General features: G+C 37.3%; 2 protein-coding genes across 2 annotated transcripts in view; both read left to right on the forward strand.

Moving 5' to 3' along the window:
• Positions 1-22,134, forward strand: part of LOC133519352 (kinesin-like protein KIF13B) — a 350,907-nt gene that overhangs the window by 50,890 nt on the left and 277,883 nt on the right. The gene's annotated exons all lie outside the window — the stretch shown is intronic.
• LOC133518571 (uncharacterized) lies at positions 6,456-8,868 on the forward strand. The gene is made up of 2 exons (XM_061852233.1): positions 6,456-6,645; positions 8,513-8,868. The coding sequence occupies exons 1-2, from the start codon at positions 6,456-6,458 to the stop codon at positions 8,866-8,868; spliced, it is 546 nt and encodes a 181-aa protein (XP_061708217.1).

Here is a 22,134-nt window from a genome sequence, read left to right on the forward strand (position 1 = left end):
AAAAATCATGACATAACTCATTTATGACATTAACCCAGTTATGCTGAGGAATAATTCTAAATTGTATATTAATAAAGTTCAGTTTGTTGGTTTTTACCCTATTTCCTAATGGAAGAGCGGGTCTCCCGACACAACTATTGTTATACTTAATGGGAGATTCCAGCCCTTTATGTTTCGTGTATTATAAGTTAAGGCAAATAAACTATTTTGTATTTTGTAATTCTGACCAAAGATTTTTATGACTTACGATTTTATGCATAAAGTGGGAGTGGGAGAGGGAGTTCATTACAATTTATTAACATTATTCTTGTTGCTTTGATCAAGAAAGCTGTGTGAAGTATTTGAATTTTATTTGTCACTGTCAGTTTTCACACCGAGTATGAATAAAACAAAAATAACATTTAGCTTAGACGGACTGTAGTAGATTTTGAAATAGTTTGTAATCGCATATGGAAATATTTTCTGGAATAACTATATTCATTCATTCATTTGACCCATCCAACTTTACCCTATAACTTAACAAAAGTAGATTTAGTTAGTGTTGTATTGATCCCCATAAAAAAGTATTTTCGTTGGTCCCAGTAGTGCGCTGTTTTAGTCCGACCAAAGTACCTTGGAATTATTTATCAGATTTCGGTATAGGGCTGTAGGATCCCGGGAAAAGGTTTTGCGTGTATTTGGTACTGTTGCGAATTACAATTTGGAAGGGATTAGATTTATCGATATGGATTTAGCATTAAGCTACTTCATTTTGTTAAAAATAATAGATTTTGTAAATAGTGTTAATATGCTTTATAATATGATAAAAGAAATGAAGTTGTTTATTACATATTATCTTGTGCAGTATTTCTGTTTACCCCGGCAATGGTGGCAATTTTATTTTAAATCGTTTGAGATTAAATGGCGTTTTTAAATAATTAGGAAATAAAGGTATATGACACTGTAAGAGACAATTATATTATTATAGTCGTAAAGGCTTAAGTGTTAGCGTTTCCTTTTTATTTATTTATATGAAGATATCTGTGTTACTTTCTTCTACGTTGGCACTGGCAGTACGAAAATCCTGACGAAGCACAATCTGCAAGGCAACACAGGTTCCGCCAACCTAACGAACTGAAACAAGTAACAACCCTCTTTGTTATAGTAGCCTGAAGATTCACGGTTAATATATTTTTAAATATGCTAGCACGTGCCTGATTTTTCTACTCTGTTATTCTTCTTAGCACTGTAAGAGTGCAGATTATCTAAAGGTTTCTACAAAAGTTTGCGATATATCGGCCCAACAGAATGAGATGGAGCGATAGATAGAATGAGACATCGTATCGTAACAGATATGAACAGGACTTTTCGTTTCACGTGGTTTTCAACCCCTTAAAATATTATTGTAGAAAGTTTAGAAATAACATATTATCTTTATTTGCAAATCTTATTCTAGAAATTAAGGAATCATTTTAGAAAATAAACATGTTTTTACTTAATTAGGTGCTAATATGAAAAACATAGTTACCGATTGAAAACAAATCAGAAGCCAAGTTTGATAATCTGTAGAAGCCTTTATCTGTGCTGAGTCAGAACTAAAAATTCGTGTGCCAACATAACGCGGGACCTATAAATGCAGGTACTGCCAACCTAACGAGCCGGAACAACCCTAGCGCATTACTCCTGCCTCATCAGGTTGAGTGCCCCTCACGGTCAGATTTGTTCGCGTCTGTGACAGCGTCGTCGCAAACGTGCCGTTCCGATTTTGAAATTAGAAGAATGTAAGCGCCATAGACTCTTTTTCGAATACGTCTTTTCTGCTTTGTGATGTAAAAAGTACGTGCTTCTACGTAAAATCCCGGTTTTGCAGTAATTTCAGCTGTTAATAACTAGGTTTTTATGTTACGCGAGCTATTATGAAAGGATTTACTTAACAAAAATAAAAGTTTTTCATTTAGTAAGTAGTAGTTTGAGGTAATTCCTAACACGTCGCTACATTTTTTAAGGATTCCGTTTGCGTTAAAAATGACAGTAACGGAAACCTTACTTTTTTAACTTTAATAACGCATATAAATAACAAGACAGATGATAAATGAATTTAGTTAGATCGCAGGCGCTTCTCATGGGAGTGGAACTAGATAGTGTCATGACAAATTACTAGTAAAACAGCCATTAGTTGTGCTTCAAAGTTACTATATTAATGAACTAGTCAAGCGTTTTTGCCCTGAAATCCACCACTACCACTGTTTTACTACTAAGCTTAGGGGGTAGTAAATAAACAAAGTGCCTGTTTCTTGCTGAAAAGATATTTTCACGTATTTAAAAAAAAATGGGGGATATTTTTAAGAATAAAGTATGTTAAATATTTGTAGATTAATATTATGTTTTCTTTCTTTTGTGTTTGTGATGGAATTATGAGTTTTATAAATTATTTGAATGTAAAAAGAAAATAATATATGATAATGTATATATTCAAGGAATACAATAATATATTAACACATTAAAATTATTACATTTGTACACCTGCATGGAGGTTGAATACGTATGTACAATTAATTAGATTAAGATATCATGTTAACCGTATTATGACGAATAAAATATTGATTGATTGATAAGCCATTTTTTTTGTTACAGGTATATATCGATGATTTTGCTGAAGCGCAATAATTCTGCTGAACTACGTTTAGTAAGATATATCTTTAATCCTTAAGCTTTTGAAATGTCGTTATTCAAGATGTATCCACTTGCGTTATCTACAAAAGTTATTCGCACACAGCAATAAGACAGTTTATTGTCAGAACAGGACGCTGTCAAAGACAACTTTGTAGTCTAGAAATCATGTCTTGTAGAATTGTTGTGTTTGTATATACTGACACCTTTTCATGAGTATGTTATCTGTGCAAACAGCAACAGTTGTAACTTACCAATGTAGACCTTATATCTATTTGTTATAAGCTTTAAAATAGAAGTGCTGTAAATGCTACTTGCCAGTACTCGCTTTTGTGATAAAAGACTGCAGACGGACATTGACATTTTAATTTTAGAACAGAAACGTCAGCATCGTTATAAATATACTCGGTTTATACGACCTTTTATTTCTAAATCTGACTTATCACGTAACTTTCACTATCTCGTATCATAGTTTACTATTCAATTCGACTTTAAACTTAATGCACTCAAATTAAGGTAGCAAATCTTTTTTAATGGGGTATATATTTGCAGTGTGCAGATTGCCCCAGTCATGTAGAGTGGTATTTTAATCAGAGGGCTCTGCTAAGTAATTGGTCAGAGCAAATGAATGCGTTTTACTGTTTTCTTTATAAGTACTCTTTATTCATGGGATGTGATGAAACTGATGAATAAAGAGTGTTTCTGACACAGCCGATGAATGGGGCAAGCGAAGGATAAAACGTATTTATTTGAAGACGGAAAAGATTTTTCCCGATAACCTTGAGACGAGCTAACGTAATTTCAACGAAAAATAATGGTTGCCGTTCTATCGTGTATCTTTAGTCTGAAATAAACGATTTTATTAATTAATTTAGCCTGGTACTAATGTTATTTACTCAAGCCAAAGGTCCACGTTATCGGATTTTAAAACAATTAGTCTACGAAACGAGACTTTCTAATTAAAGTTTCCTAATCGAGACTAACTTTGCGCCGGTCACCTTATCTTTCAGTGTAGACTAGACTAAGATAGCCGTCATCTTGACTAGAGTTTAGATAGAGATAGATCTAAATTTAGATTAGAAGCTTTGTTGTTAGGTACTAATATAACAGATAAACTCACACGAGATATTTTAATCGGATAAATTGCTTTTTGCATTTTAAGTCCGGTGTTAAGATTTTTAGATTTGTGATTGACCGTATTGTTTTGATGGTAAACCAGAAATGATAGATAGGAGGATAATTCACGAATATGGAATTTACGTATGAGTCGCTTAACTTTAAATTCAGATAATTCCATCTGTCAGATTTTGCGATTTTGGCATTAATAAAAGGCAATAGGGTAGATATTTCCTAAGTGTAAGGCCTGAGTGGACGCTGGAGTTGGGCGTGCAGCGGGGCGAGGCGTGCGGCGTGCATGTTAAACAAATGCAAACGTATAGGAGCGGCCTCAGTGCACGCTGCTCACAGCACTTGTGAGCCCGACGCCACGCTGCACGCCCCGCCGAACGCTCCGCTTCGAGCGTTCACTTTGGCCTTACACTAAGGGGTCGAATGGATTTATCTGAGTTTGCAGTTAAGCGACATATATTCGGTTGTCTCGTACGTTTCAACATTGATCTAACCTTTTTCTGCATTGCCTCTTTTGCATTTTTCGTATTTAAATATTTGTTGTATCTCTAAGAATGTAAAGAAATGTAGTTTTACCAACATACTAGTAGCCTGTCAAGATATCTAATATAATGGCACATAACGTTAATTAAGAGTATAAACCTGCCAAATCCATTTTTGAAAACAGAGAAATTTGCAAAATACAAAACTGGATTTAGCAGGTTTACACTCTTAACCGACGATAAGATTTACACCTATACTTGCCGAGCGAGTCAGGTCATAATGCCATCTCTTTCACTCTTGGTTGGTCTTATCAAGGGTAAAGGAGATATCATTATGATCTTAGTTTTCCGGCAAGTATAACAATGAGGCTGTTCATACATTTAGCAAGAAAGGGCATCCAATCAGACAACACTTTGTCATGTGTCCAGCCTGAAGGCCTACCAACACGCTGTTGCCTCTCTGTCGCACTTGTAAATGCGTACGTAAGTGTGACAAGGAGGCAACACGTCGATCGTGATTCGCGGTAGGCCCTCTGTCTGTACTGCACATTAATATAATAACATTCCAACGGCGAATATACCAGGTCATACTGAACCTTGTTGCTGCGACATACGGCCTACAATATCACGAGCTGTTAGTTCATTCAAGGATCCTCAATACGCTACTCGTAGCTAACAGCGACTCGTTATACTAATCATATGTAGACCTTATCTTCTCACTAATAAAGTTCAAGAGCGGTCAGTTTACTGTGATAGCTAATTAGGTGGTGAATACAACGCTAGCCGTCCGTGTGATTACCGGCCTGATTTATCTAGTTCATTGTTATATCTCTTATCATGTTGTCTGTTGTAGTCTTTTCTGACCTTCGATTTTTAAGAGAGACATATTACGATTTTTTTAAACACTTCAGTACCCCTAGTGTAAATAAATTCGATTTCGAAACGTGACGTACGCGTTTGCGTTTAGTCTCATTTTGTATTGGATTTAGAAAGAGCGCGCCAAGCGGGACGTTTTGGAAACTCAAAATCCTATACAAAATGAGACTTAACGCAAACGCGTTTGTCACGTTATGATGTCGATCAAAGTTACACTAGGGCTACAGGTCAATGAGAAGAGTGTCACTTTATTGAGTCCGTTGACGCCAATACTGTGCACCGACTTAATATCTACACTATGTTTGTCATATTTTCAAAAACATTTGACATGGTGTTACTATGTCGGTTGCTAATTTGGTGCAGAGTTATCGTAGATGGACTTAACGAAAGTGATCCGTTTTCATTGTTCTTGATGAGATGAGACACAAATAACACAATGGTAATAAGGCTTGCTTGCACTTAAAGTTTGTGTAATGTTTTATTTTATCTCTCAGCACACGGAGCGTAAGCGAAAGTGTCGCTTAAGCGTATCGTTAAAACGTTACGAGTACGGACGCGTTGTGTTCTGGGCGTCACTTAAGGGGCTGTCAACACCCAATGTCCTTGAAATTGATGTTACTTAAACAGTTTTTTAAGAAAGACTATTTGTTTTAGTAAAGTAAGAAAAATATATGTTAATATTAATTATATTTCAAAGACCGTGGTCGTACTCGATACATGATTGAACGAAATCGGCTCGATAGAAAATAATTGCAAAGATTGGTCTTAAAATCACAATTAAACGGTTCTATGTCTTTATTGTTTTGACTTATGGGTCTGCAATTAAAATCACAATTTCAAAACATTTATTGAAAAAGAGGGTAGGTGCTCATTAAAGTGACAAGTCATCTTAAACATAAATAAATATTTATTAGAATTAAAACAGTATTTCTTAAGTAATTTGTTAAAATAATAGTGTAAAATTAACAAATATATACATACAGTGTAGGCAAGTTCCATCAATGTCCCAATAAAAAGTTAACATTAGCACCTGCCGGCAATCTCACTGCACATCACTTTACTGGACTTTGGACTTACAAAGTCTTTATATCAAAAATGTCTTCGCTGGAGGCTATATCTACTGCACAAAGTTCCCTGGAAGCCATGATGACAAAACGATTTGCAGAGTTTGAAGCAGCCCTACAGGCAGCCTCTCCGCAGTGTGATACAATTGAAGCCTTAAGTGCGGAGCTGCAAAAGTTCAAGCAGCTGACTCTAGGCATGGTATCAGCTATCAATGCACAAATCACAGCACTAAACAACAGCATCGACCACATTGAAATGCGTCACCGGCGTAAATATCTGCTGTTTGCGGGCGTTCCGGAGGTTTCGGGCGAAAATGTGGCCGAGACAATTTCCGCCATATGTCAGGACAGACTGCAGCTTGCGGAGGCTTCGTCGTCATCCTTCTCCGTGTGCCACAGGCTTGGTGCTGCTACCGCGGGGCGTACTCGCGTTATTTTGGTGCGCTGTAACTAGGGAATGCAATAACCGGGCGTTTTTCATTACCGGTAATTTACCGACGCGAGGTCCCACTAACCGGTTAACCGGTAAATTACCGGTTATACGTTTATGAAATAAATAACATTGATTTTGCATTATTTTCGTCAGTAACCTTTAAAAGTAATCAACAGCACGTTATAGAAACATCGACAAAACAAAATAATGAAAATAAACCATAAACATTAAACAAAATATATTTACTAATCATATTAAATAAAAAATCAAACATGTATCATTTCAAAGCGAAATGAACTTGTACATTAAATAAGCAACATCAAACTTTTTTAATTCTTTAAAAATCGCAGTAATCAAAGGGTAACAAAAATTATACCTAACTAAAGAGTGACAGTCGTCATTTAAATGTCATACAAGTTTGCATTTACACATCTACCAATATAATATTGTTATTAAAGTAACTAAAACCGACATAAAAATCAACATTCATTAAAATCTAGTAAAGTAAGAAAAAAAAATTTAACAGCAAGATTAGTCTCATATCATTTTAACACTAGTTACTTTAAAATTGCACTTTAAGAGGCCGTTATCGATTTTAGTCGCAAAAATGTCAAATTGATAGATTAAGCGCATGAAATTGTACACCTTTTGTTAACTATTAAAAATGACAAGTACTGGTTTCTTTTAGCACGTCTTGTTATCTTTCATTATAATATTTTTTTTTTTAAAGACTCACGTAATTAGAAATGTTTTTTTTTCTGATGGACGTTTAGGTAAACGCGCGAAAAGCAGTGATTTTGTCGATCTTATTTGTAAATTTCGTTAAGTTTGGACTGCTAAAAATGGTAATGTTGTATTACACATATCCTGTACTTCAACTTTAATAAACTACATTTTTGTTACTATAAATTTGAAGTAGTGTAAATGAAAGTTAGACGAAATCAATTTTCTCCAGAAATTACTTCAAAACAAGTGACAATTTCTCTGAAAATGGACTTAATTTCAACGTAATTTTGATACTTAAACAATCTACAACATTTGCTGAAACTGTTCTTATACATCATTTTGTATAATTTACTACCATAATTTATATGAATTTTTAAAAACTATCCCTTCTCGTCACCTATTACCGGGGACGCACGCTTGCGACCTCATTATAAAAGGCAAGATGAAAAAACGTGCTAATAGAAACCAATACTTGTTATTTAGATATTACGTAACAAAAGGTGTACAATTCCAACGACTAAATCTATCAATTTAAAATTTTTGCTCTAAAATCGTTACCGGGCTCTTAAGATAGGTGTTGGAATCAGGAACATGTCATCATCAGATCATTCTGTTAATTATATATAAAATAATTGCGTTTGTTAAATATCTAGGCGATTAATTAGAACGTTGCTTAGACATTCGTGAACGATATCTTGAACACAAGTAACCAGCGGTAGAAAATGTTCTTTCGCATTCTACACTTGTCGGACACTACAGACTAAAACAAAGGACACTGAACATAGTAAGGCGGGTCGGGTAGGGGTGGCGAGAAGGGAAAGGGCGAGGGATTAGCGACCACTCATTTGTCACAAAACATTGCTTCCTAAATAGTTCCTACTCCGACGAGATCATAAGATGCAGAAAAGTAAGTATTTTAAGTGTCTCTTCGTAATCGTAAACCGTAGTAATTGTTTTTTTTTTGTAAGTACGAAGACATAGATGGGCTAATTCAACAGGTTTTTACATTTTTATTTGCCTATACAACGTTCGGTAAATTCCCGGTTACGGCTGGAAATTACCGGTATTTTACCGACTGTAATATTGGTCAAATTACCGGGTAACCGGTTAACCGGTTAACCGGTTAGCATTCCCTAGCTGTAACAACCCAGCAGTCAAAGATGCGATTTGGAGGAAGAAGACTGCACTTAAGGGATCCTCTGTTGTTGTATCGGAGTACTTGACACGTGATCGTCAAGCCGTATTTCTCGAAGCCCGTAAGCATTACGGCATGCGTAGCGTCTGGACGTTGGAAGGTACTATTTTCGTCAAGGTGTCGGCCGGTAAGACGCGTCGGGTGGTTACGGCGGAGCAGCTGCGTAAGCTGGTCAGCGAGTGCCCACCTGCCGTCCCACAACAAGCTGCAACGACCAGTGGCACGGCTACTGGCCTTGATAATGATAAGGCTTCAAAGAACTCCAGCGACACGATGACTCGTAGTGCGAGGCGAGCCAAAACAAATTTGAAATAAGCCCATATTTAATGCGGTAGTGATGAATTTATTACTTTTTCTTGTTGTTATATGTGTACCCTTTTCTTTTAATTTCTTTTTGCACTTTTATAGTCTACCGACAATCAGCGTATTGTAAATTGTAATTCGTTTTGTTTATTTAAGTGACAGCACTCGTACTACTTGACATTTGACAGCCGCTAAATGCAGGGTACGTTCGGAAATAATATGAAGTTATTGCACAGTTTTTGTAACGTTTCTTATAATTTACGTGTCTTACTTAACTTCACTTATAGTAACTTATTACTTTGGCAAATGTAATGTATTCTTCCAGAGCAGTTTACATATATGTATAGATAAGTTTTCTACAATAATTATTAGTGTTGTGTATTGTAGTTGACCGGCGGGTTAAACAGGCCTGTGATAGTTTAGGTCTGGTGAGATTATATTATTTATATATAGTGCGTATAGTATTTATATTTATTTATTTTTATGTCTACTGATGAATGTGACGATTCATTTTATTCTGCTTGCAGCTTGTCTAGCTCTTTTCACTCGTTTGACGACCCGAGTGAGCCTGTTACACTTGGTACGTCATTGAGAGGAGAGTTTCATAGTAATAAAAATGTTTTCAACGTATGCCATATAAACGCTCAGAGTATCTTGAGCCACTTCACTGATTTTCTTGATTCTTTTTACTCGTGCAATGTACATGCTATTCTTATCAGTGAAAGTTGGCTAAAACCTAGCATACCTTCAACTTCTTGTAGCCTCCCTGGTTTCGTCCTATTACGCAACGATCGCACAGGCAAAGGCGGCGGAGGTGTAGCTATGTATCTTCGAGCTGACATTCCCTATAAAATTGTCGATTCTTCTCCTTCACAATATTCCGGCTCCATGGAACATTTAGTTGTTGAGGTGAAGCTTCTTGGCGTACGCATTATGTTAGGTACTGTATACTGCCCACCAACAATTGATTATTTTTCATCTCTCGAGGTGCTTCTGTCGGATATTGGTACTGAATGCACCCATCATTTAGTTATGGGAGATTTTAATACAGACCTGCTGAGAGATAATTCCAGATCGCGCAAGCTGAGATCCGTTATTGTTTCATCTGACTTTCACTTATTGCCTTTAGACGCGACGCACCACAATAACGACTCCTCAGACACCTGGTTAGACGTGATCCTTACATCGTCGCCTCAGCACGTTTTGAAAGCCGGACAATTGTCTGCGCCTGGCTTTTCGCGACATGACCTGATTTATGTGTCATACAAAATTAAGCCCCCTAAACCGGAACCAATAGTCGTTCACTTACGTGGCTTTGCGCGCATTGATGTAAATAAATTAAAGGAAGATGCCACTAGAGCCGATTGGACGGGCACGCTGCAGGCACCAACAGTTGATGATAAAATCTCTCATTTCAATTCTGTCCTTCTGAAGCTGTTTGATGCTCATGCTCCGGTTCGACCAGTTCGGCTAAAGAGGCCACCAGCGCCATGGATTTCAAAAGGCGTGCGTATGGCGATGATGAAGAGAGACAGGGCTTTCCGTGCTTACAAGCGAGATCGGTGCGAGGATAACTGGCGGCTTTTTAAAGTAGCCAGAAATCGCTGCAACCAAATGGTAAGAGCAGCGAAACGACGTTACATACACGACAACATCACGACATCTTCTCCCGCGGACACGTGGAAATTTCTCCGATCACTCGGGATTGGTAAAACCAAGGCCGATATCGACTCGCTTCCTTTTTCTCTTGACCACTTAAATTCGCATTTCTCTCAAACTCCTGTTCTTAATTCCATAATAAAGTTTAAAACCCTATGTTACATCGCGTCTCTACCTACTCCCAATGTTGATCCTTTTTCTTTTGCCCCAGTTACGGATGATGAGGTCCGAAAGATAGTCATGTCAATTAGGTCGAAAGCTGTTGGACACGACAATGTGAGTAGAGTCATGATCACCCTTATCCTCGACAGCATATTGCCCATCGTCACCTATATTGTAAATACTTCGTTGCTCACTGGGGTCTTTCCTTCATGTTGGCGTAAGGCCTTTGTTATCCCACTTCCTAAATTATCTAACCCTAGTTCTCTACATCATTTTCGGCCCATCTCCATTCTTCCTTTTCTCTCGAAAATTCTTGAGGCAGCAGCTCATAAACAGATTTCCAAATTTATACACGGTAACAACCTGCTTTCTTCGTTTCAATCGGGATTTAGATCAGGGCACAGCACCACCACCGCACTTCTCAATGTTGTTGAAGATGTCAGAAATGGCATGGAGAATTCCAGAGTAACGGTGTTGGTGCTTATCGATTTCTCCAACGCTTTTAATGCGGTTGATCATGACCTACTTGTTGCGACTCTTACACATCTGAGGGTCTCATCAAAAGCGACTGAGTGGTTCGCGTCTTACCTTTCTGACCGCGTTCAGGCTGTTAAAGCCAGTGGATGCTTATCTGCTTGGTGTGACCTGAACACGGGAGTACCACAAGGTGGGATCCTTTCTCCTCTTTTATTCTCAATCTTTATTGACCAAATTACCTCCAAAATCCGCAGCTCTTACCATTTATATGCAGATGATTTGCAACTTTACGCCCATGCTTCTGTGGAAAACGTAAATTCTGCTGTTTCCCTCATCAATGACGATCTAGTTTACATAGCTGAATGGTCCAATAGCTTTGGCATCAGTGTCAATCCGGCAAAATGTCAGGCTATTATTCTGGGTAGCCATCATCAACAAGTAAAGCTTGGTGCGGTTTCTGTCGCGCCGATTTTGTTTGATGGCACTGTTATTCCAGTTACTAAACAAGTGAAAGATCTCGGCCTTGTATTAGATTCTAGCCTTACCTGGAATGACCAAGTCTCTGAAATAAGTCGGAAAGTTTCAGGAACATTGCGTTATCTCTATAAATTTAAGAATTTTCTCCCAGTAGGTACTAAGAAATTACTTGTGCAGACTCTAATTTTGCCAGTTATTGACTATGCGGACGCGTGCACGACTAATATCTCTCAGGAGTACCTCAATAAGCTAGACCGTCTTATGAATAATGGCATACGTTTCATTTTCGGACTTCGCAAATACGACCATGTTTCTTTTTATCGCCGTCAGCTAAATTGGCTCTCCATCCGTCGTCGTAGGTCCCTTAGAATCCTGAGTATTTTATTCTCCATTTTGTTCGAGCCTTCCTCCCCTGGTTATCTTAAACGTAAATTCACTTTCATCAACCCCCGTCCAGGATGTGAACTCCGTTCCTCCCGTTCTCTCAAACTCTCGATTCCTTCACACCGTACTGGTTTTATGTCTAACTCTTTCGCCGTTGAGGCAATCCGTCTCTGGAATTACCTCCCTCTCTTTATTCGACAAGCCCCAAGCAAACCCGTTTTCAAACAACTACTTCGCAAGCATCTTCTGTCAGAAGAACTTAAATAAGGTTCACCATCATGTATATGTACATAATTATATGTATTAGTCTATCTTTTATACATTATATAAGTAGTAGTATTTAACTATTTATATATTTTTGATATTATTTGACTTCACGTTTAATTTTTTCCTTATTAGTTGTTATTATTTTTTCCTGCACCAACATACACAAATGTCTCTGTTTGACCCAATGGTTGACTGGTAGAGAATGCCTTTTGGCATTAAGTTCGCCATTTGTACATTTTTCTTTATGTGTGCAATAAAGTTTAAATAAAATAATAAATATATATCTAAACCGCTAACGAGTAAAATATTACACTAATAATCCACTTTATTTATTTAAATAATTTTCTTATTATTCCCTTGCCCAAGCCCAGTGACATGCGACAGTGCTATCTCATTTACTCCGATACAAATAGACAGTGGTATTGACAGCCTCTTAAGCGTAATCGTTTTATAAGTGAAACCTCATTAGTTGAAATCATGTAGTCGCTGGCGTCAGATGTCTTCGTGGGATGTATCGACGATCTTACTTTCTTGTCAGATAAAGATTTTATATTGTTTGATTACGTTAGAAGTTTTTTTTTACGCGTGCATTACGCTGCGCCTGTCGTAATGACGACAGAAATCTGATACGCTACGCTACAAAAACACTTCGTGTGAAGTTGTTCGTGCTCGTAGCGCTCTCGTTCTACGCGCGTATTACGATACGCTTACGCGTCTCCTACGCTTACGCTAACGCATCGATATGTACAATGGTATTTTTGTATCAATATGTCGTCATATCACTTTAGTCCTAGGCCGGTAAGAAGTCAATTTTGACAGCTATGAATTGACCCTTATATTTACGTAGCTAAGACCTACCGTTTAACTGATAGCCTTAGTCTCATATATAGAAGGGTCAATTCATTTAATACTCGTACTGAAATAGTGCTTTGACTCGTAATGTCATGTTATTAAAAGTTAGATTTGACAAATCAGCGCGTCATCGTGGATGGCACGAACTATATAAAGGCACAAATTTAAAAGTGGAAAAATTATTGTCTTGTAACATTCTTACGGTAGATGTCGCTAGGGTCCCCTCGACAAATATGGTGGAAAAATTTGCTGCCTATGGATGAGGTCTTGGTGGCTCAGATGGCAGAGCGCTGGAGTATCGATCCAGAGGCCGTGAGTTCAAGTCTCACCCAAGACGGTAATTTTTCCACTTTTACATTTATTCTAAGCTTAATTAATAGCATCGTTCACAGACGTTTCTGCTTGTTAAAAAATAATATACACCGTGTTTTTTTTGATTTGCGTTAATTTCAAGGGTGCATTCCTGAGCTTAAATTAAGTAACTTTCTCAAATACACCGGTATTCCAATTAACTCCATTTCGGAGATAATCAATATTTTATTTTTATCTTATAAAGCTCTTACGAGTGTGTACACTTACCGTAGGACCCGTTCACATATTGATTAGTGTTTAGTACGGGTTAATACATTTTCTACTAAACGTAAGTACTATTTCGGACAATCGATGTTCGAAATGACATTGACATGTTACAGATAAATGTAATGCCCGTGCAACAACAACGCTACATGCAACATTTAATTACATTTTATAACAAAAAAAATGTTAAAAATATATAAAAAAATATTTTTTTGGAAAGTAGTACCTATGTCATGTAGTTTCCTTAAACGTACTTACCAATACCCCGAAGTTAACGAAATTCAATAAAAACACGGTGTATAAATGCACGTTCGAATTTGAATTGAACATTGACAGCCTCTTAGGCGTAATCGTTTTATAAGTGGAATCTCATTAGTTGAAATCATGTAGTCGCTGGCGTCAGATGTCTTCGTAGGATGTATCGACGATCTTACTTTCTTGTCAGATAAAGATTTTATATTGTTTGATTACGTTAGAAGTTTCGGTGTATAATGCACGTTCGAATTTGCTTGTATGTTCTTTAATTGGAGTTTTCCGGAATAATTGTGCTACATTTTCAAGATTTCGCGGAAATGTTACTAAGAATGTATTGTTAATCAAGATATTTCCCACTAATCGTAATTACGAAGGTACAATGAGGGCGTTGTGTGAGCAATGTATGACTCAAAGTGTATGAATCAGCTAGAATAATCTATTCCTTGTTCCTTTGTAAACAGATAGTGCTTGTTTATGTTTACTAGTTGTGTTCGTTTCGGGCTTGGTTATTTATAGATAAAAAGGTTTGTTTACTTTTGTTTATCTTTAGACACAGCTTCGCGTTAATATTGCGTAGGATTACAATAATCTAAGCACCTGAGATATAATTAAAATTTACTCATTATGAGTAGGATTGATCTTTTAATAAAATGAGGCTTGTGTTGCAGGTGATTGGATAACGATCTTTTATATTAAAAAAATCATAAGTATGGTGAGTAAAGTTGCCAGAGCTCAACGAGGGTGCGGGGTGTTATACTCTGAATCTTTAGGTACTTAAATAAAAGTAAACAAAATCTACCCTCAAATGATTCCATAAGCCAGTTGAGGGTAGATGAAAACATTACATGATCAAATAATGTAGGTTAAAGTTCAGGTCGTTCAGTGACAGATCCAGGCGGTTTTCTATTTGGTTGGTTAACCGTTAACCAATAAATCTTATAACTACCCGAAATTGTACAAATTGTTTGTTTACTTTTATTCAAATACCTACCTAAAGATACAGAGTATAGGGTCGGCAACGCGCATGTGACACCTCTGGAGTTGTAGGCGTCCGTAGGCTACGCTAATTGCTTACCATCAGGCGGGCCGTATGCTTGTTTGCCATCGACGTAGTATTAAAAAAAAATTACGTAACATCCAAAGGTTAGTTGGAAGAGATCCCTTAAGGGGATAAGTTCGCCAAGTTTTTTGCAGAAATCGCGAAACGTCTGGTTGACATAACTGGTGACCGAAGAGCTGGCGGCTTCCTCGCACAATATATCAGTATTGCTATACAACGAGGAAATGCCGCTACCATCCTTGGTACAATGGCTCAAGGGCCTATTTTAGATATAAGCTAGTTATAGTAATCCTCTGTATATATCCATTATGTATATTGTAATTGTAAATAATGTACAGTAAAAAATACCTACCTATTTTAGTACCTCTAACCTCTTATTATTCGCAAAATGACAACCAAGGTCATATACCCATCTCTTTCACTCTTGCTTCGACTATGCATGCGCCACCCCAGTCGTCAGTTGGGTTTGAAGATAGTACAACTCAGTGGACCTTATGTCTTTGTAATAAGGTTCATGAAACGTCAATCAACAGGACGATGGTACATTATTTATACGCATTGAATTACTTAGCAAATGCATTTTGTATTGTCCGCTACGAGAGCAGAATGTCAATGTAATGGGGGATGAGTTTATTTTATACACTATTAAGCAGCTCAACATTCAACTTTACTCAAAAGTAGGATGAATATATGTAATTCTGAAACAATTCATAGTTAAAAAAATATTTGTAATGCTAAAAAAACGAACTATTATAGACATGGTCGACTTCTACGATTACAAGTTTTAAACTTCGTGTCATCCACGATGACGCGCAGTTTAGTCAAATAGAACCTTTAATTACATGGCCGGGTCCACACAGACCGAGCATACGCGCGAGGCAATTCAATTTCCTCACACACAAACCGGCCAGTGTAGACGTGCCTCGGCCAATGCGGCGCGCTCGGGCGAGGAAAACGCACGCGCCGCCTCGGCCAAGACACGTCTACACTGGCCGGTTTGAGCGTGAGGAAATTGCCTCGCACGTACGTGCTCGCTCGCTCGCTCTGTATGGACCCGCCTAATGACACGATCTATATCGAGGAAATATTGAAAATTTACTTTTCAATATTACTTTAAAAGTTTCATAATGAAGTTTCAAGGTTAAGTCCGCGTTGGAAACTTACGAGTACAAGCTACCCATAATTATACAAACAACATTAAAAAACCGTTAAAGAAACTAATCAAAACATTCGAAAATCAAACACGTCAACGCACCCCTATCTATCGTAACGTAAACATTCCGTTCCACGTAAACACGCTATTCATAAATAAAACAAGATGGCTCCCCTCCCGCCATTGGTCAATGCCAGTGGCAATCACCTGATGTAGGATTCAGGTGTTTGGCTGACGAATGTGGCGGCTGTTTGCTGCACGTGCTGGGTCACTGATGTATTTAAAAAGTTAAGTTAGGGGGACGTTCGAAAACGAGTGGACCTAGACCATGCTAAGTTGGCAGCTATTTTGATAGGCCAGACTGTGTAAGTGTTAAACGTCATAATTTTCTAGAAGTTTGGCGTTTAAAATAACACTTGCACAGTCTGGTCTATCATAATCGCTTCCAACGTCAAATGTGACGTTTTTGGTTGAAGAAATGTCACTTTTGACACTGACTGGTAAATCAAGTCAGGAAGTAAATTTTGCGATAAAACGTTTGCAATTATTGATTGTCAGATTTGCGTTGAATGCCCGTTCGGCAGTTAAGTGTTTATTAATTTTAGATTAAAAATGGAAACATTCAAATAAAATTAAGAGGACGTTCAGGAATTGGTGAAGTAAAAGAGAACATAAATGCTTTACTCTAATACAATATTATTGTATTGAATAACTCAATGAAAATAATGTAGATACTATTTTATTTTACTCGCAAATCTTTAAACTATATGGAGGTAAAAAATAGGCTTAGGTCTTAATCCTACAAATCGATTCCATCGAGACACTACTGTAGCGTAAATTTGGGTATTAATGTGTGACAATACAATATGATACTCGTAAAACTTTTCTCATTCAATAATATTTACTGAAGCTAACAAAGAAATTCAATATGCGTCGGTCCCAGCAACTTTTGTGATTTTCGCCCGGTCTAATCCCGTCGTGTTTCTGTATGTAGACTAAGAGCCAGTCTCAAAAAAAGGTATACAAGTTCAAGAGCAAGTAAGCCTCTCTAGAGTCAGACCAAGCTAACACTGATGGCATTTGCAATGACGAAGTGTGTCGATTTTCATTACTAATGAAAATTTTCTATGAAAATATGACGTTTATCATGACACCTCCTCACTTTGTTCTATTAAAATAGGGGCAAAGTTAACTTAGACGAACTCTAGTTAGTTTGCTATTTTATTCTTATTTAGACTAGAGAGTTTGGCTGTTGTTTAGTCATAGGCTGTAAAGTCAACCGTAGGATTACAAACTACAGAACTCCAGGCTTTAGGAAGTTTATGATTTTAGCAGTCTTTAAGGTCATGTAGGGATTCTGGGGTAACTGGGGTAAGAGATTTTGCTCGGGGCTAGAGAAAAAGTAGGATTCCCTACAAGTTTTTCTCTTGCCTCAATGTTTCTCTTAAAAATCTAACCGTATGTTTGACTGTGAATGTTTACCGGAGTTTGTGTCGTAGAGATTCGTCGTTAAAGTGCGAATGACGAAATAGGTTATAGTTATTTTCGATTGATTTTAAAACTCCTTCCCTGCCTAGCCCGGATCGTTACGAGGGTTCGTTCTAATGTCTTCATATGTCTTAATATTTTAAATATTCCTTTTGTTCTTCGTTCTTGCAACAAAAGATGTACCCAATACTGTCTTGGATTACTTTTCTTTTTTTCTCTTTATAATTAGTAGCACCACTATTGCAGCTTCTTCTACGTCTATTCTGCATAATTTTATATAAGAAAAAACATTACGCTCGGCTTGGTCTCCTGGCCTGGTCGCTAGGCCCTAGTTGCCTTTGTTTTGGTCGCCGAGAGACCATGTCGCCGGCGACTAGTTGACAGTGGGGAACGGCTCTAAGAGTACAGTTAATAACTAGAGGGGTTTCGTTGCTCTCGAATAGTACTTTTTTTTAGGACTAGCTCTCGGTCTAGCATTGGTCCTGTTTCCAGGAAAACACGTCTTGGGGATCGCATAAGTCGTAGACGGAGTATTCGTGTCAAGGAATGGAAATGTAACGACACGAAGATCGAATCGATATCGATGCCTCTCGAGTTCCGAGTTTGTTTAGGATCTGGTTTTGAATATGTAAAGATATGTGAAGGAAATGGAAAGGGTGTGACTGTGAAGTGTAGATTTTGTTACGTAAAAATGTATGTTTTCGAACAATTCTTTTCGGTTATTTACGAAACATTAATAGCGATGTAGCGACATCAAAACGGTCCCTCATACTATTTCTCGTTTGATTCAATTAAGACAAGAAAAGAAGTACAAAGTAATTAAGTTATTACAAAGTATAGTTTAATCGTTTTAGGTACGGTCAAGGAAATTGATTCTTTAGCAATTTGCGGTTCAAGTAAATTTGGTTGTACATACTTATACTATGAGCTTTTCAGTGTAAAGTGAACCACACCCTGCTAAAGAATCAATTTCCTCGACTGTACTAAAATTAATTAATAGAATCGACCAACCGAGAACTGACTCAGTTGTCGGGTGTCAGACCGTCAACATCTCCAGCATCTCCTGAGGATGCCTCGTAGAGAGGCGAAACACGTGTCGAGTTTTGTACTTTTGGTGGTGGGTTGTTATATTTATTTGCGTATTTATTTTTGCGGTGGGAGGGTGGGAACATTAATTGCATGTAAAAATACGCAAGTAAGTATAACGGGTTAGCACTGATTGACTAACACGTTATTTTCTCGCGGATTAGCAAAGTAATATTTCTTGTTTTAATTTGTACTAAAATTGATTTCAAGAAGTATTGTAACGTTATTTTATTTAGTCAAAATAATAAGTAAACAATTTGCCATTTTTCTATTGAAATTGTTGGTAACTGAGTTGGCAAACAATTTAATATTTCATTATTTTTCATAATACTTCGAAGAAATCCGCGCTTACCTATTATATTACATTACTGAAGTCTAGACGAAACGTCTAGCCTCTGAAATTGCTTGCAACCAATAAAACTACCAGCTAATTTGTTATTTGGAAAAAAAATATTCGTTAGTGTCGCCAGAGTATTATTTAATCAATTAGAATGTAGCTTAGTTATATAGAGACGAAAAAAGATTGTTTTTTTTTTTTTTACACGGCGTCTTTATATCCGCCTATGCTGTTTTCATCCCAAGTGCTATATATGCTGTAATTGTCTATGTTAAAAACTCAAACACATTTGGGCCCACAAAAGTTGTAATTTTAGCCACATTTAATAATTTGTAATTATACCCTATATACTATTACTCAAATCGGTTGCTATTTTCGGACTGAGCAAATGGTTATCCACTATGGAAATGACGTCCGTTTCAAGTTACCTACTCTTTATAGTTGTACCCCTAGTGTACATTTATTCGATATCGAAACGTAACGTTCGCGTTTGCGTTAACTCATTTTGTATGGGATTTTGAGTTTCTAAAACGTCCCACTTTGCGCGCTGTTTCTAAATCCTATACAAAATGAGACTAAACGCAAACGCATACGTCACGTTTCAATATCGAATAAATTTACACTAGAAGTTCTGTACGATTTATAAAATAGAAATTGTGTATAAAAATAACTGCTGTCTACTCTATTAATGTTCTGGTGTTTAGCTTTTTTTTTTTAGTTTATTCATGCATGGTGAATTAATTATATGTCATATCAATGTGGTTCAGTGAAGGGGACGGACTGAAAATCAGCGCTGCGCAGTCAATTTGTAATGAAATGGCTGACGCAGCGTATGCTGAGTCCGTTCCTTTTGCCGCGCAAGCCTATTTTTTTTTTAACTTAAACATTGTATTTTGTGTGGCAATAAATGGTTTCTTATTCTAATTTATTTGAAATACTGTCAACATCCTCATACTTGTGCATTGCCCTTGTCCTCGCTTTTATTTCCACGTTACGGACTTACGTATTCTCACGTCCGTGTGGACTACTACTGAGGGCCTACCGCGAATCACGTTCGACGTGTTGCCTCCCTGTCACACTAACGTACGAATTTACAAGTGCGACAGAGAGGTAACACGTCGAACGTGGTTCGCGGTAGGCCCTCTGATTTCGCACTCAGTGAAACAGCGTTACTCACTATCGCCCGATGTTGTCCTTGAGCCTCGCATCACAATAGATAATATTTGTCGGTCAATGTATAAGCGTGGAAGGTCGGAGGCTCGTGGCGAGATAAACCTACGTTTACGTAAAAACCTATTGCAAATGGGTTAGTTATAATTCTAAAAAAATCCGACCGTCACAAAACTTACTCATAAATGTGGCGTTCCACGGGTAAAGGTACCTTATGGCGGCTGGCGCTTACGCTGCTATTCACATCGCGCCTGTACAAATACGCTGCTACGCTCGTATGCGCCAACAATGCGTCACAAATTCGGTTAGTAATTTTACTATACTATTTACTACTATTACTACTATTTACTATTTTATTTTATTTTTTTGTTAGGTATTTACCTAAGACATTAACTAACGGCCCTATTCGAAAAATGATTAAGACACGTTTAAGATCTTGGAAAGATCTTTAAAAGATCGATAACTAAACGACATGTCAAAATTGACGTTTAGTTCGATTCCGCTGTGATCCCAATAAGATCTACGATATTTCGAACGTCAAAGTGACATTGGTTGCCCGAATCGAGCTGCTTCTGTCAATTATATTGACATACAAACGATATCTAAATGAGAACTTATCTAAACCAGAACTTATCGTTATTGTATTTCATTCTACGAATCGGGCCGTAAGACATTTAACTATGTAGTAGAATCAGAATCTTCCCGCATCGCAAATCTAAACTATGTATATACTTAATGAACTATCCCCTGAGGTATTCCCGGACCGATAAGACCTTCAAGAAAAGAGCGTACTCCCATCTTAAAGCCGGCAACGTACTTACAACCCCTCTGGTGTTGTAAGTCAATCGCTTACCTACTATATCATAAATAAAAACCGGCCAAGTGCGAGTCGGACTTGCGCACGAAGGATTCCTTACAATTATCTATAAAAACGGCAAAGAAATCATGTCTGTTATATGGGAGCCCCCTTAAATATTTATTTTATTCTGTTTTTTAGTATCTGTTGTTATAGCGGCAACAGAAAAACATCATGTGTGAAAGTTTCAACTAACTACCATGGTTCATGAGATACAGCCTGATGACAGACGGACAGACAGACAGACGGACATACGGACAGACACAGAGACACAGACAGACAGACAGACAGACAGACGGGCGGACGGACGGACGGAGAGCGGAGTCTTAGTAATAGGGTCCCGTTTTACCCTTTGGGTATGGAACCATAAAACAATATGTACAATATTCAACATGTGTCATATTCTTATTGCGTTCGTTCGTCCTATAATCCTTTTCGTCCCACAATTCTTTTTCGACCCTGCTCGTTCAACCAATGAAATCAGTACCAAGTTAATGATAACATAGTATTTACTTATTATAATTGTTCGATGCAGTTCGCGCCTCGTTGGCTTGTAATTGATCAACGTAATTAGTAATTATCCCGTCTGATTCAGTCTGCCATAATCAATAGCCAATAATTAGCAGTGAAGGGAAATTATTGTAATTATTATTGTTATTGTATTAGGGAAGCTGATGGTCCCGGGTTCAAATCCTGGTAAGGGCATTTATTCGTGTGATGAGCGTGGATATTTGTTCCTGAGTCATGGGTGTTTTCTATGTATTTAAGTATTTATTAATATTTGTACCCTCAACACAAGCTTTATTGAGCTTACTGTGGGACTTAGTCAATTTGTGTAATAATGTCGTATAATATTTATTTTATTTATTTATTATGAATAAGCAGATATGTATATGGGGCAGGTTTTGTTGTATATGATTTTTCTAGAAATTTATCCAGTAACACGAATTATTAAGTTGAGTTGCTACTCGTACTTCATCATTCGGCAAAATGAAATTATGCAAATGCAATGCAAAATA

The sequence above is a fragment of the Cydia pomonella genome, chromosome 6 (assembly GCF_033807575.1).
Source record: "Cydia pomonella isolate Wapato2018A chromosome 6, ilCydPomo1, whole genome shotgun sequence".
NCBI classification, from domain to species: Eukaryota; Metazoa; Arthropoda; class Insecta; order Lepidoptera; family Tortricidae; genus Cydia; species Cydia pomonella.